This window comes from Cadophora gregata (genome assembly GCF_030347475.1).
Source record: "Cadophora gregata isolate MNR1 chromosome Unknown scaffold_12, whole genome shotgun sequence".
In the NCBI taxonomy this organism is placed as follows: domain Eukaryota; kingdom Fungi; phylum Ascomycota; class Leotiomycetes; order Helotiales; family Ploettnerulaceae; genus Cadophora; species Cadophora gregata.
Genome location: NW_026695935.1, coordinates 1,300,824 through 1,316,267, shown reverse-complemented (window position 1 = coordinate 1,316,267; position 15,444 = coordinate 1,300,824). Strand labels below are relative to the sequence as shown.

The following is a 15,444-nucleotide window of genomic DNA, read 5'->3' as shown; positions in this document are numbered from 1 at the left end:
CAATATGATCCTTCCATCAAGCCTCTTCCGCAACCCCTAGTCTCAGGTAGATACAAAATACAAGCCTCAAGCGATATACACTATTGATAGAGAAATATTTTGCCACTCATCGCAATTTCGATTGATATGGAGGAGGATAATGGAGGCTAGTGAGTCGCTTGAAGTGAGCCCTCCACCTCGAGATAGGTAGGGATTTCGATATCCGTCTGCAGGTACGGCTCTATCTCCGAGCCCATTCGACTTCGTAGCGCCAGAAATTCCCTCGCGCTAAAGATAATTAATCGTGGCAGCTCTAGATAATCTCAAAAACTACCGAAAATCGTGCCTCCTTCAAAAGAACAAGGACCGAAATGAAGATGATTCTGCCTACCCATAAACAGCGATCTGCTGTACTCACATCCATTACGAGACCCCAATCTGGAACACAACGCATCGGAGGCTTACCAAAGACGGCGTTCATATATTCCGTCTTCACACGCATCCAAAGCAGGTCTCAAGTAAACAATACAAAGTGCAAAACAAAATTCTAAGAATGCACTGCACTACACCTCCGTCACATATCATCGCATCTCAGTCGCTCCAACAGCCGAAATAGGCGACCAGCCAGGAACCCTGCCATTACCCAGCCTCGCCAGCCCACTCAAGCAAGCCCCTGCATTCTACAGGCCTTCTAGCGCACCGACACCCCGCTCCGATGGAAGATCTGCCCCTAAAAATAACTCCCGCGTGCAGTAGCGCAAGGCTGCCCTTTAAATCTGTACTGATCTTGAAGCTAGAGTGCCGACCCGGACTTGTGGATTGGATGGGATTGGCGAGAAATGATTGATCAGAAAACGACAACATAGCTGGGTTCTATGGAATATGGCCTTCTTTTGGAAGATTTGGGATTTTTCGATTGGATGATGAACTCTGAAGGCTCCATTGATGAATCCTTGCGTTGGTGAGTATTTTGGCCGCGGGGTAAATGGATGACCTGCTGGCCGAGTAGATGGCCAGGCACTAAGCAGCCGTCTGGGTAAAGATGCAAATGCGAGTACAGGTGTAAGGACTTGGATAAAGCGATCAGTAAAGCTGTCATCTAACAATGGTACATGTGTGGGTGTGCACCAGCGACGCCGAGCGGCAATGCACATGCAATGCAGCTACCTACCTACCTGCAGTTTGCAGGAGTCGGGAATGCAAGGCACCGTCGCTGTATGGAGTTCCTTTGGGAAGAAAGACAGATTTAAAGATGCGTAGCAATGATTCAGTGCAGCAAATCAGTGTTGCGTTTCATGTCCGAAGAGGTGGGCTGAGAGGGGAATGGGTGTGGTGGGGGAATGCTGACATGTCCACAGCACAGCTGAATGAGGTGAGAACAAGACAACCATGCTCTAAAACATGAGACAATGTCTCTGTTCCTGCAGCACATCTACAAAGTTCGGGGTTAGTCGGTGGCGCACAGTTTCTACCTTCCAACGAATGTGTCAAGGAGAGACATGAGTTGATGGGAGGTTTGTATTTATTTCTTGAGTTTATTTTGTGTGGCTCCTGTAGTGTAAATGTGTTTGTCCCGATGAGCTGCGGGTCTTGCGGTTTTCTAATTCGGTCTCGTCTATCGTACACCAGGTACCTTTGAACGAGGGAACCTCAGCGATTGGTCCTGCCAGTACCGAGGGAGGTCGAGTTCGTGGCCGTGCATGAACCCAAACAAACAATTGGAAGGCTTGCTTCCTGAGCCTCGCCTGCCTGCTTGCCAGTCCTGGCTGTCTGGCTCTCAAAGCCTCGTATCACATGAGCGCAATGTCATGCGCACTGTGACGGCAGATCTACGTACAGAAACATTTTGAAATGCAGTAGATAGAGCGATTGATCAGCCCCGCTGAAATGAAAATGAACCGACAAATGATAACTTGAGTGAGATAAGAGATGTATAGATAATGAAAATAGTGCGGTACATTGGACTTTTTCCTTTTCCTTCCTGCAGGCGCAGCCTGTTGAATTGATCCAGATCCTTCCTATGAAAACATAATTTTGGGCTGCCTGAGCTGGAGTTTCAGCTCCTTTAGAGTATTCGATAGAACAAAAAAAAAGGAAAGAAAGTGTAATTGCGAATCTCAGATCGGCATAAGATAACAAAGGGAAAATGGCTTTCAAGCCCCGTGTAGAACAGAAGTTTCCCAAAACCAATCAAAAGTGTTCATCCCAAACACCAGGTATCATATCCATCCCATGCAATGACCAAAAGAAAGAAGAAACGCAGCAGACAAAAGCAGACACATAAAGTCAAAAGAAGGACGCAACAACGATACGCAAAATAAGAAGAGCGAACACCATGTCCAATGACCCAATGCCGACGCTATGCTTTGGAAACCCGCTATGCTATGCAAAATTTCAATGACAGTCGATATTCATTCATGTGGATGAGGGGCCTGAGCCCGATTCGTATTATCTCCTTTTGCGCCTTCGATAATTTCGTGAGGTTCATGGTATCTATCGCACGTGTCGTCCGGTCGTTCTTTCGTTCGTGGCTGATGAATCGCATGTGGGAGTGTAGAGTGTGGAGCAGAGAGAAACTTGCTCAAGCGCATAATGGCCAGATGTCATGGTGCCGACGAGGACATCAATCGATCGTGGCTGACGAGTAGGAGAGTGAGTTGAGATGGAGGCGCTGAAGATGTCCTCCCTCGAAATGAGAACAGATACATCTTCCAGTCATCGAATTCGAAGCGCACGAGCCTTGTAGATAACCATGAATATCCCGTTATCGAAGACAATACGTTTCATCTGCGGTGTCTTCGGGAGGAGTGTTGATATGATGAATGGCTTGCCGTGCCGTATCCGGAGTCCGAGTAGCCGCTCCTTGAATTCGAAGTCTCTTGATCATAACCAGAGTGCTTCTCGCAAGCGTATCCAACCAAGATCGTCCTCTCCTGGATTCCGTGCCCTTGCTGCCCATATGCAGCACACATATCGACGCTGTGCTTGTGATAGAGACATCGGCACACCGAGTATCTTTCGACGACGAGATAACACATTTTGAGAGTGGTTTAGGAGAAATGGGTGCTGAGCGGGGCTGCCAGTGTAGTGGGGTAACAAAGCAAAGTCGTCGGGGTCGGCGGGGTGAAGTTGAGAATCAAACAACAATTTGAGACAGATAGCAGTGATGCTGTGAAATATATTAAGGAGCAGACTGTGAAAGAGAAGCCTGAGGGAAAGGAAATCTAGAAGACGAAGCACGACACAGAAGGATGTGATGCAAAGAGTCATCTGGACCGAGGGATGCGACTGCCTTAATACTCCTTGAGCTTAAAGAGTTTATCCCACGCCATAAGGCAACAGTGGAGAGATGGTGAGAGGTGGATGCGGATCAACTGCAGCCCATATGCAGGTCAACTTAGATGCAGGAAGGTCGAGCAGGGAGGGTCGAGGATGAGTCGATGGTGAAGGGTAGAGAGGTAGATGTGTCGTCAGAGGAAAGGATATTTCTGAAAAGACAGAAGAACTAGTCCCCCCATGTCGTAGACTGGTAGGTAGTAGGTAGTCCTGTGGGCAGACCCTGGCGCAACGACTATGGTCCAAACAGGTGGTCTGTCCTGGACGGGGTAGGCTTACCAGAGCGTTGACAGTGAGTGGACAAGGCCATGTGAAGGCTGAGATTGCTGGGTTGAGCGTGTGCTGAGTAAAGGAAGCCCTCAGCCTCGAGATCTAGTATGGTAGGTGGGTAGGTAAGTCAAGGTACCCGGCCTGGTCTGGCAGTCTCCCGGAGACTTGGACCGCGATCTTGTGGATCTTATTCAGGGCTAGTCTTATTAGGGCGGCAGGGGTGCGGAATATGCTAAAAAGAATATCGGCGGTGCATGAGATGGGAAAGAGGAACCCTGCAATACCAAGGTCCGAGGGGGGATGGGGAAGAGTGGTGGATGGGTTTGCGAGGATATCCGGCTATTGTGGTTAGGATAGATCAAGTAGATTTACGATGTACGCACCTTAGGTTATAGACTGCAGTTAGAATCGACTCGCCCAGCGACGCACAAGTGAGTGGGTAGCAAGTAGGTAGCTAGGTAAATGGGGAATACTTGGTGCAGCTCGGACTAGTACAGTATTGTCAGATCTAGCATGAACTGTAAATGATTGCGCTTCTGCTCTGCTCTGCTCTGCTCTGCTCTGCTCTGCTCTGCTCTGCTCTGCTCTGCTCTGCTCTGCTCTGCTCTGCTATTCTCGATGCAGGCACACATAGACAGAGTCCGATAGTCCGGCATTCAAGCCACAGCAAGCAAGCCGAGAGTCATCTTAGCAGAGCTGCAGAGAGCAGGCAGAGCAGGCAGAGCAGGCAGACCAGCAGCAGCGAGAGTCGAGCAGAGCAGTCTGAGGTGAGAGCCAGGTACCTCTAGGCGGGCGTCGGGGAGCGAAAGCGTGATAGCGCAGACACATGCCGGACTTATGCGTGTGGCAGGTGTCCCCTGGTCTGTCGGCGTTTTGTTTCCTTTGGGGCTGATGAGTGGAGGAGTGGAGTTAAACCTACGGAGGTATTAGTGGAGTCCACTTCAGTTGAATTGAAGCGCTTGTCGGTTTAGCTGTGGTTAGCAGTAGGTCATGGCAGGGCAGTATTTGGGGGATTGGGGGCTGCTTGACAGGAGAATAGAAAAGCCCCAAAGATGATTGGTCACCTTAGATTAGCAGCAGAAAGACAAGTAAAATAGCCAATTGACGCGCATGTGCGAGTGTGTGTATCGATATCGTAGACAGGAGATCAGTCGCTACAAAGAAAAAGTTGCTTGCAATAATAATGCGATGCGATGCGATGCGATGCGATGCGAAAGATGTCAGCATCCAGAGCCGGATTTAGAACACCCTATCTTGATCGCTCTGCTGTCTCGGCGCTCAGTCTCATCTCGCCCCTGCGAATCTCATCGATGGGCCTTGGCAAAGAGTTCACCAATCCATACCAAACCCAACCCAGTTCCCCTGTAATTGGTGACCGCATAACAGGGGCTGTGCGTTCGCCAAAGAAGCATCCCAGAAACAAGCCAGAAACATCACCTCTCCCTTCAAGAGGGAAATCCGGTCGAACGAACCCGGTCAGCGTGGACAGCCGTTGCGCCCAAGTACCGAACAAATGACAGTCGGTCCCTCGTCCCTGGTAGGAGACCGGTGCGGCTGGTGCGACCACCGCTCCATCATTGGAGCATGCAGGACTTTTGGAATCACTCAATCGCGGATTTTCTCGAGGCCGCATCTTCGGCCGTATCTGAACCAATGATATTGCCCCCATGTGGTACTCTTCTATGCCGGTGCCTAGGGTTGCGATACCTCATGGCATGGCATGGCATAGGATGGGATGGAACTGTCCACAGCCTGGTCTAAATGTCCTGAAGACAGGAAGCACTGAAGCAGAGGGCAGGGCATGAGACATACAGTGCATCTACAGTCAGGAGACAGATGACTCCATTCTAGTGCTTTTTCCAGCTGTACCGGGTGATGAAACACTTGCTCTTGCGTCTATTTGACCCAATTAGGAATCCGATATGTGTGCCAATTTCGGTGAGAGTAATCAATTATAAAACTTGGTCATGATAGAGTCATACCAGAGACTACTAGCAACAGTCAGAGGCAGAAGCAGAAACATCGTTGGGAATGCATATTCGGCTTTTGGGTGACAACTTCTGTTTCCAGAATTCAATTGGTCTGGAATACACTGAGAACAATGTCCGACGACCACTTCCTCTAATGTGCAAACTGCGTCAATCCCCTTCCCAGATACAATTACTTAATCGACTGAAGCCGCCTTCTACCATGCACCATTGAATCATTACCAGAAGACCAGAAGAATCCAATCGGAGCTCATGCCACAGCATCCGTCACTTGAAGGCCAACAAACCTTTATTACCATGGCTCTGCGATTCTGATGCTTTACAATCGATAAGAAATCTACCTAGACTTGGCATTAACATCGTCAAAGCAAAAGTAAACTCAAAATGGACCGTACAAAAATAATGTCTTCAATTCAAACCGTTCATAGGTTCAGATACGGTTTTGCGTGGGTACGAGCAATTAGGGTCGGGGATTTAGCAGATCGATCTAGAAATCCAGTGATCAGAAAGAACCCTGTTCACGATCGCTACCAGTTTCAACAACGTTGATTACCTGTCCTAAATAGTCTATTTCTACAACAGGAAACTGTCGCTCACGATATGCTCACTCGCAACCGCTCGTGTCGTACAAGGACGTATCAGTGGCTCCAATGGAATCTGAAAATGCTGTCAAGTGTAAGTCAATGGAGAATGTCCCGACTTGTCCTCAATCTGCCTTGCGACATCTTCGAAGACAGCCTTGCGCTAAACGGCACCCTAGCGCGTCCCATCGAGCCCCCAATCCATTTAGCGTTAAGCACGTTCGTAAGGCGGCCAATAATTGCGTCCAGGTACCCTGACCCCTGTCGCTCAAGTACTGTAGGGGCAGCAACATGACCGGGACTGCGCCTCGATGTGGCTCTACCTACCTTACCTAGGTATTCTCCCCCTTGTCGCTGACGGAGACCAGTGACGGCAGTGACGGTGAGATTCTCAACGCCGACAAGCGCGGGATTTCAACTGAAGCCGTTCATTCGGACTCGCCGACGATACCATATCCTCGAGCGTAGCTTCGCAGCCAGGCAGCAGTTTGATATCACATTTCCAGACAGGCAGGCAGATGTATCATCCATCTCACGACACCCGCGTATTGATTCGGCGTCAGTGATGATCCGGGGAAGGTACCATTACTTTCCTATTTACTAGAATGGACTGGACTGCTGAGCCCTCTTCTGATATGTCATGAATGATTCCAAGGCTTGAAGAAGCGCCGCAGCCCGTCTGATAAGTTTCCGACGCGGCTTCTCGGCCTGATTATCCTGTTCCATCTCTCGTGCCGCGCAGGAGTCTGCCACTCTGTCTGTCCGTGTCTCTCCCGAGTCCCGACAGACTCGAGACAGCACGAACCTCAACATGATAGCTATCCTGGCGGCAGAGTCGGAATGGGGAAACTCGGGGCCGATTTGAGGCTGGAATGCCAGCTGCGAACAGCTAAGGTACGGCTACGGAGCATGTAGCAAAGACAGGCAAGGGTATTGTAGAGACCCTGGCGAGGATCAAACATTCGTCATGATAGACGTTGACTTTGGCATGGCGCTAGTGGTCCCTAATCCATCAACGCAAGTGCACTATGCCTCCTCTTCTCACAGTTTACTCTCTTGAACTCTGATATACTTTTCCTTGCTGGGTTCCTTCAGCTTGCTTCAGCTGCCGGTCTGGACTGTGGCCTCTCCCCGCTCTTCACCACGCGATGAAGCTTGGTTCAGGTTCTTTTGTGCTGCTGTCTCTTTCTATTCTACCTGCGTCATTGCGCTTCTCTTTTGTTTTCATTTTTAGACCGGGGGGTTGGGAATGTAGAATGGCACTTTTACCCAACGCCCTTGAACTTCCCTTCAGATACGAGCCACCGAATCCCATACCCTGGATGGGGCCTCTGTACATTATCAGAGTACCTAGCCACTCTGTATGTTTGGCAATGCTACCATAATCGATTAGACAAGTACCCTTGCACGTATCTCGGAATGCAAGTTGCCAACATGCTAGATGTATTTACAGAATACTATATTGAAACTACCTTGTGCTGCTCCCTTTTCTAGCTCATAACGTTGGGCTCGTTTTATTATTTTGCTATTTTGCCGGTACTGGGCTTCTGCTGCTACTTTTCGACATCACAAATCGTCTTTGTCAGCACCTGCGTTCGAATAAGCCCTGTTTCGCTTCATAAAAAGTAGACAGTTCGAAGCCGAGCTGGGTAGGTAGTACAAACTCCCATGCCGGATCTTCAAACAGCCGCAATATATGTCCACTTCCAAGGCCGAGTAAGAACCGACGCGAAGGGATGTGGTTTCACAAGATCCGTACTCCTCTGCTCTGCCTCTCTCATCTATTCCTCCGCCTGACATTTTCTGTACTTTTCTTACTTGCATCTCTTTGAACTCAACTGAAAGCTCAATTGAACCTTACCAGTCAAGATAGACGCCATCACCGAGTACGAGCCAGCTTTGCCTTAACGCCCAGGTCCTTCCTCAGCCATGGTTTGCTGCTCAAAGCAAAACAGAGCATTGCCCTGTCCTGCCCACTTCATTTGCACGACCAAACAAACAACCTAAGCCTCTCTCTGCCTTTAGTTTCACCACCCCACGAAGTCATTTTCAGTAAAGGGCTTAGATGCCAGTCCGTATCTTCTATTATCACACCTCCTTCTGCACAGTGACCGATTTCCACTCAATGGCTCACCGAAGATCCCGCACTTCCTGTTCGTGACACCTGCTTTGCACCCCTCGACTCAGCTCTGATTCTTGAACAGCCAGTCTGAATTAGCATCGACCATGAAGTTGGTAATATTGAATTCATTCGCCCCATTACCCATCTCAGGAATATGTAGATCCCCCACGCCATTCCCAGAGACTTGGCCTAGGTCTCCAGGGGCCACGGGTAGTCGGGGCACATTGAAGAAATCAAAGACGTCGAGATATTCCAACTCGTTGGGAGCTGGGGTTCTCGCGGGCGTTACGCTAGGCAGGCGTGATACCATGCCGATGTGCTTCGGCTGTCGTGAGATGAGGAAGTCCAGGTCATAAGCACATCGTCTCATGTCCGCGAGGATCTTAACCGAGGAGGGAGTGACGCGTTCGCCACTCGTACCAGCAGAGCGTTCTGAGTCCCGGTGTTCGTCGAGCACGCGTTGGAGGATCGCGGTGTAGCGCTCAGCTACGAGCCAATATCGGCCCATCTCTCGCAGTGTGTCAACGAAAAATTGGATCTGTGGACTGAGCTTGTGCTCGATAGTTGAGCCATGGACAAGCAGGAGTCTTGCAGCTACCCAGAGAGTGAAGGCAAATGGAGGCCCCAATTTGGGAAGCATGCCGTTTTGCACCACGAATTCGCCTAGGGCAGCGATGTTCTCAACAGCTCCGTGGCAGCGTTGACTGGCACTGTAGGATGGTGTGAAAATGGGTGATCTTGTTGTTGGATATGCTGCTGATGAGTGAAGTCTGATTACTGTGGTATGGTATGTGGCTAATACACTGTCAGTACTGGTCACCTACCTTGTCAAGAAACTTACCATGTAACATGACCCAACCACAATTGATCGACTTGTTACCTCCAGGTTGGAACAGCTTCGCCATATTTCCATAGTCAGCAGGAAGGTCGAATTTCCAAGACGTAAGCATATTATCTAATTCTCTGTATTCTCCTTGCCACTGCTCGACATCTGATAGTGCACTAATATCGACTGGCTTTTTCAAGAACTTGTGAATTCTGGACAAGATTCCAAGAATCTCAATATAATACGAGAACGTGCCAAGATTTTCTGGCTTATCAATATCGTATTCCGTTCTCTCAGAAGTTCGGAACCAGCGTGTCTGTACTTGCTGGTTCTTGTTCCAGAGATCATCTCGACATGGTAGAGTTCGATCGATTTCCTTCTCGTCAAGCGCGAATTCGAATGCCGTGGCAATGGTTGCATAGCGGTCTAGTAGGTACACCATCCAGAAGAGACGACGTCTTGATTCCTCCTCGATAAAATTATCTGCTTCTGGGAGTACCATGGCTCGAAGAGTGTATATGGACGGGTAATTTGGAGAGACAGAGACGGACGTAGTCTCGACCGCAAGCCCCAATTGAACAACAGATCGGGTGATTAAAGCCAGTAGGTTCCATCCTGGAGGGCCATTGCTGCTTCCCACAAGATCCAGTGCCAGGATCACCAAAGCCTGGAGTGCTTTCACAGAAGAGTTCTCCAACCCATACAGCAGCACCTTTTGCTTCGATATGTCATGATAATGGGTCCGCCGATCCTCGGTCAAACGCTGATCTGTAGAGAATCTCAATGTTGTTGCAACTATAGCATGGAGCAAGATTTTATCGGCTTCGTCCAAGGTTGAGGGTCCGAAAAGCGAATCCAAAGTTGACCTTCGATGCAAAATCGGGCACCAGGTGTTGACATGCTTAAAATAGAGATCAACTAAGGCGTACAGAAGATCGTATGGGGGAAGTGCGTGATCAGAAGAGAATTCGGGCGAGTTTTGCGTGACATTAAGACTTGGCGATGCCAGAGGCGGTTGACCCGTGTTGTAAAATTCTGGAGCATGACCTGTGGCTACCTGATGGGCCTGGTTATGCACACTGTTTGATTGTTGCATCCCTTGCTGAAAGACGTCTCCGTGTAAACCTGACATGCCTGGCGTTTGAGGAATCGGGTTTCCAAAGTCTATCGACTGGCTACCTGGAAAGGAAGAAGGCTTTTGCAGGAAGAGCGCGGTCTCGGCTTGAGGTACGTGTCGGTGTCCATCATTCGAACGGAAGCCCACACTTCGTGGAGTATCGTGATCGCTGGGTATACTGTTGCTATGGTTCGTAAAAGATGTTTCGAGGATTTGAGAATGAGATCTGATGATTTCTTCGAGTCTGAAATGGTCAGTCTCTTATTTTTGCAGCCTTGAACAGCTTAAATGTCTCAAAGCCCAGTAGGACATTGAGATCTGGCGAGTTCCACAGAATGGGAAAAGGGTAATGAGGTCTCGGTCTCAATTGGAGTTTCTTCCCACCTCCTGCACTAGACAGCGACCAATTTTGCTTACCTATCCAACCTCTGTTCCAGTTCTCGGCCATACCCAGCTCTCAATCCAGGTTTCTTTCTCTCCTTGTATTCGCAAATGGCGCCATTGCGAGTACACCATCCACACGATGGCTGGCCCCGATCGCATTTGACCTATCTATAGTTAGATTGAGTGATAGGAGAATAGCCGCATCTAGAATAGCAAATATGAAATGCCCTGGCTTTCCACATGCTATAAGTCGCATAGCTTGAACCAGAGCTTGCTTCAATCCAAGTGGATGATCATGCAGAGATGCCATCTTGACAGGCTTCATGGCTTGTAATGACATGCATGGTTGTGCAGATGCGTCTTGGTATTCGAGTGACATCTATTGGGAGACAGCGCCTCAAAACAGGATGTCGGCAAAAATTTCTGATTACGCCAAATTTGCCAAAACAGTCGATAGTCGTACCTTTCTTTGCTTACACAGCTCACACCTTCGACGAATGGTTAGCCAATTTGGATCATTACTGTCTTGATTTGCAGGATTCTCTTCTGGCTCCAGAGCTGGAGGAGCAGGAAGAGAGCCGGCGATATCAACAAGATTGACTGGCGAAAGAGACATAGTCCTTACGAGACCGACATGGGCCGCCGCTGTCTTTTACGGGGCCGACTTCCATTTTCTCCATTCTCTCCCACGCTGTCGTCTTCGCTGTACGCATTCTCCTCGTCGCTCTCGGGATGATTTACTCCTACTCGCATGGGCGACTGAGGCGACTGTTTGCAGGTGAGATCCATGGTAGTGGCCAGTGGCCAGTGGCCGGGCAGGGCAGGGCAGGGTAGGGCAGGGCGACGCGCTGTTGCAGTTGCAGTTGCAGTTGGTCGCGAAAACGGAAATGTTTTCGGTGGAGTTGACGACGAGGGCTCGGTGTACTTTAATAGCGAGCACTAATTTAATGTGGGGGAAAGCTGGAGGAGAAACGACCAGGAGGAGTCCAGGACTAACTTCGTAAGGAAGGACTACCACAGTACAGTAGGTAGGTGTGAAGTGGCCAGCCAGGGTTGCCCCTCGGCTTGTTTGGCTTGGCTTGGGAGGGAGTGAGAGGGAGTACTGAGTGGGCTCAACTTTGAGCTCGGATTCAGGCAGAGTGCTCCAGGCCGAGACCAAGCCGGTGCAGGCAGGCTCTTCATCCGCTGCGACGGCGACGCGAGCCATGCAGCACAGGGATGAGAGATGGAGATGGAGACAGACGATTGAGAGGTGCAGAAGAACTGGAGAAGAAGAGGTGGATGGATCATAAGGGCCATGGGGAGGAGAGTCGAGAAGGGGAGTGGGTGAGTGGGTGAGTGGGTGAGTGGGTGGGATGGTGGGATGGTGGGATGCTGCCATCAAGACACGGGAGGGAGACAGAGACCAGAAGGTTTGCGGAGTACTCGCCAATAGGGGTCAAGTCCGTCTGTATGTAAATTTACCTGTAATCTCGATAGTATTCTTCGGCTTCGGAAATATACTTTGCAAATTCAAAGTGCCCAGTGGTACAGTAGTGCCCACCATGCCGGCCATGGGTAGGTGATTTACCTACGGCCATCATGCCATGTGATGAAAGGATCGTCAGCAAACGGCAGTGCGCATTTGCGGGGAATGGTGGGAGACGGCCAGGGCGAGGCCAGGCGAAACGAGGCGAGTACTTATACCTGTCACACTTGGATCCATACGGAACATTACGAGGAACAAGATGCAGCATTATTCTCGAAAACACGAAGCAGCATCGTCGACACAGTGTGACTCTGTGACTGATGGAAACATACCGACCGAAAGAAATCCCCGTCAGATCAGAGTACCAGCAGCACAACCGCCTGTACGGACTCAGACTCGTACTCGTACGATCGTGACAGGTGATGCACGTGGAGAATACCTACAGGATCGTCTTGTCTGACGAGGAAGAAAGGCTTCCTCGCTATCCTAGCGTAGACGAGGTAGAAGACACAGGTAGGGATTCGAAAGTTCTGCAATAGCGAAATATAAAGGAATAAATAGTTTCATGCTCCTCGGAAGAAATTATGATACATCCCTCCCTTACTTAGGTAGCTTTTGCAGTCTGTCCAGCTGCCCTGCCATGAGCTCTCGGATCAACCTCTGTTATTGCTTGTCTCTTCACCACCTCCACTGTCTGCCAGCCCTCAAATCTCAACAAGCAACAGATACATGAGTCCACCTGTCCACGAAAATGTCCTCGCCGTCTAGGTCGCAGGCATACTACCACAGCCGGCCATTCTCATATCGATTCATGGTCTGGCTGGCAGACACTTCCAATTCTCTTCCCCCGACCATATTACAGTATTATAGCTCGGCACAGCGGTGCAGCTGTTCCCGAATGACCCCACCAAAGCTTCCCCGTTCCCCGTCCTTGACTCGCCCTTGTCGCACCCCTTTGCTTGCCAATGCTGTCTGTCCTGCCTGTCCGCCCGTAATTCCGCGATTTCTCTCATATATACATAACCTACCTCCTTCCTGAGATTCTCCGCATAGATTCTTTCCATATCCCATTATCTACTGCATCTTTATCACCCCCTTGCATTGCTTGTAATCCCCCACCATGGCAGCAGCAGCAGCGAGAAGTTTCCCCACCATCAAGGCCATCCGATCATATGTCATAGATGGCGTTGGATCCGGAGGAGACTACCACAATGTGGAGGGAGGGCACTGGTAGGTCACTCGACTCCCCCAGATACGGACGACTTCTCTAACTCAAGAACAGGCTGATTGATACTTCCATATCCACACCTATGTCCCGATGGGAGAAATATCGAGCTTCGAGAACGAGTTGGGGCATTAATGTCTTGGGCTCGTTCTGTGTAGAAATTGAGGGGTCGGACGGCACAGTCGGTTTCGCAACTGGATTTGGAGGTAAGACAATGATTACAGCAGTAAACAAATTGAACGCATGAGACTAACATACCTCACTTACAGGTCCTCCAGCATGCTGGCTGGTCCACCAACACTTCGAGCGCTTCCTGATTGGTGCCGATCCAAGAGATACCAACCATCTTTTCGAGCAAATGTACCGAGGTTCCATGTTTTATGGACGAAAAGGACTCCCAGTAGCGGTCATCTCGGTCATTGACCTGGCGCTGTGGGATTTGCAAGGAAAGATCAGGGGCGAGCCCGTGTATAAACTCATTGGAGGAGCCACAAGAGAAAGACTGGATTTCTACTGCACCGGGCCAGAACCAACAGCTGCGAAGGCAATGGGATTTTGGGGCGCAAAGGTTCCCTTGCCATACTGCCCAGAGGAGGGACACAAGGGCTTGAAGAAGAATGTCGAGTTCTTGCGAAAACACAGAGAAAGCGTCGGCCCGGATTTCCCACTCATGGTTGATTGCTATATGAGTTTGAACGTCCCATATACCATCGAGCTGGCCACAGCATGCCTTGACCTGAATATCAACTGGTGGGAGGAGTGCCTGTCACCAGATGATACAGACGGATTTGCACAAATCAAGCGTGCCCATCCCCAGCTCAAGTTCACCACCGGAGAGCATGAATACTCGAGATACGGCTTCCGAAAGCTGATTGAGGGCCGAAATCTCGACATCATCCAACCGGATGTCATGTGGCTTGGTGGCTTGACTGAGCTTCTCAAGGTGTCTGCTATGGCCTCCGCATACGATATTCCAGTTGTTCCCCACGCCAGTGGACCATACAGTTACCACTACGTTGTATCTCAAACGAATTGCCCGTTCCAAGAGTACCTCGCGAACTCGCCAGACGGAAAGAGCGTGTTGCCAGTTTTCGGAGACTTGTTTTTGGATGAGCCAATCCCAGTCAACGGATACTTGGATACTACTCAACTTGACAAGCCTGGTTTTGGATTGACTTTGAACCCAGCGGCTAGATTGATCCCAGCGAAGTACCTGTTGACTCCCAACCCAGAACGGCCTTTGGGAACGCCAGCGAAAGCGAAAAAGAAGATTGAAGAGAAGGCTGAGGGAGAAGGATTGGTGAACGGTATTGTAAAGGGAGTACATGACCTGACGACTGCATAGGGATAGTATTTTGTGTATTTAGTTGTTTTGGTATATAGATAATTGGAATTTTGCATCAATGATGTTGTCGTTGTGGCCGTTATTGTGTCACTTGCCTCTCGCCCGCCAAATGGGCAACACAAAAAAGCCGTTGAACCGTTGAACTGCAGCCACACCACAGCCATGTTTAATTTTCTCATGGCGCGCCCACCAGCCGTTCCACCTGAGTTAAAAGCTCTCAATTGTAAATTGCACAACACCACTTTGTCGGTACAGATATGGAACCTTTTCCTTAGACATTGGTGTATTGCATTTCTGCCTAACTTCGGTAGAGAATCAACATCGTACAGCAAGTCATCCATCCATATGAGTTTTTGCCACCTGATAATTTCCCTTGGGTCTTCTTTCCTACTTGCCCGTACCGCAATGCCGAGGCGCTGAAAATCTCATCGTCTTTAATCCTTGAAGAGAGGAAGAGAGTCTCGGGTACAAATGGCCGAGATGACCGAATTCGCGGGGTTCCGGCAAGGATGCCTCTAACCCGAACCCCACCAAGCTTTCTCTCTGACTTCGTCCACAGGGACGCGCCCAAGAACTGTTGACGGCGCGATGGTAGAATATCCGCCTTGAAGTCGATTCTCTTACCTTCTGTCAACTCTCTTTTTCGATATACGATAACTGATCCCACGTTGAGTCCGCTCACTCACTGGCTTCCTGAACGATCACTCTGCAAGGTCCACCGCAGATTTGAGACTGGGTGTGTCGAGCCTGGCCAAACGACCCCTCCATCAGCTCCCATAAGCACAACAGCTATAAACCAAAAC

At 49.7% G+C, this 15,444-nt stretch overlaps 3 protein-coding genes across 3 annotated transcripts; 1 reads left to right on the top strand and 2 right to left on the bottom strand.

Moving 5' to 3' along the window:
* Positions 1-2,862: 2,862 nt before the first annotated feature.
* On the bottom strand, positions 2,863-3,249 carry ONS95_003225 (uncharacterized protein; the record flags this gene model as incomplete). Its single annotated transcript, XM_058496522.1, has 1 exon — positions 2,863-3,249. The coding sequence occupies one exon, from the start codon at positions 3,247-3,249 to the stop codon at positions 2,863-2,865; it is 387 nt and encodes a 128-aa protein (XP_058353773.1).
* Positions 3,250-8,337: 5,088 nt separating this feature from the next.
* On the bottom strand, positions 8,338-11,392 carry ONS95_003224 (uncharacterized protein; the record flags this gene model as incomplete). The annotated part of the gene is made up of 5 exons (XM_058496521.1): positions 8,338-9,071; positions 9,118-10,463; positions 10,637-10,767; positions 11,067-11,091; positions 11,229-11,392. The coding sequence occupies 5 exons, from the start codon at positions 11,390-11,392 to the stop codon at positions 8,338-8,340; spliced, it is 2,400 nt and encodes a 799-aa protein (XP_058353772.1).
* A 1,799-nt stretch (positions 11,393-13,191) lies between these two features.
* ONS95_003223 (uncharacterized protein) lies at positions 13,192-14,641 on the top strand (the record flags this gene model as incomplete). The annotated part of the gene is made up of 3 exons (XM_058496520.1): positions 13,192-13,301; positions 13,354-13,502; positions 13,566-14,641. The coding sequence occupies 3 exons, from the start codon at positions 13,192-13,194 to the stop codon at positions 14,639-14,641; spliced, it is 1,335 nt and encodes a 444-aa protein (XP_058353771.1).
* Between the last annotated feature and the right edge of the window lie 803 nt (positions 14,642-15,444).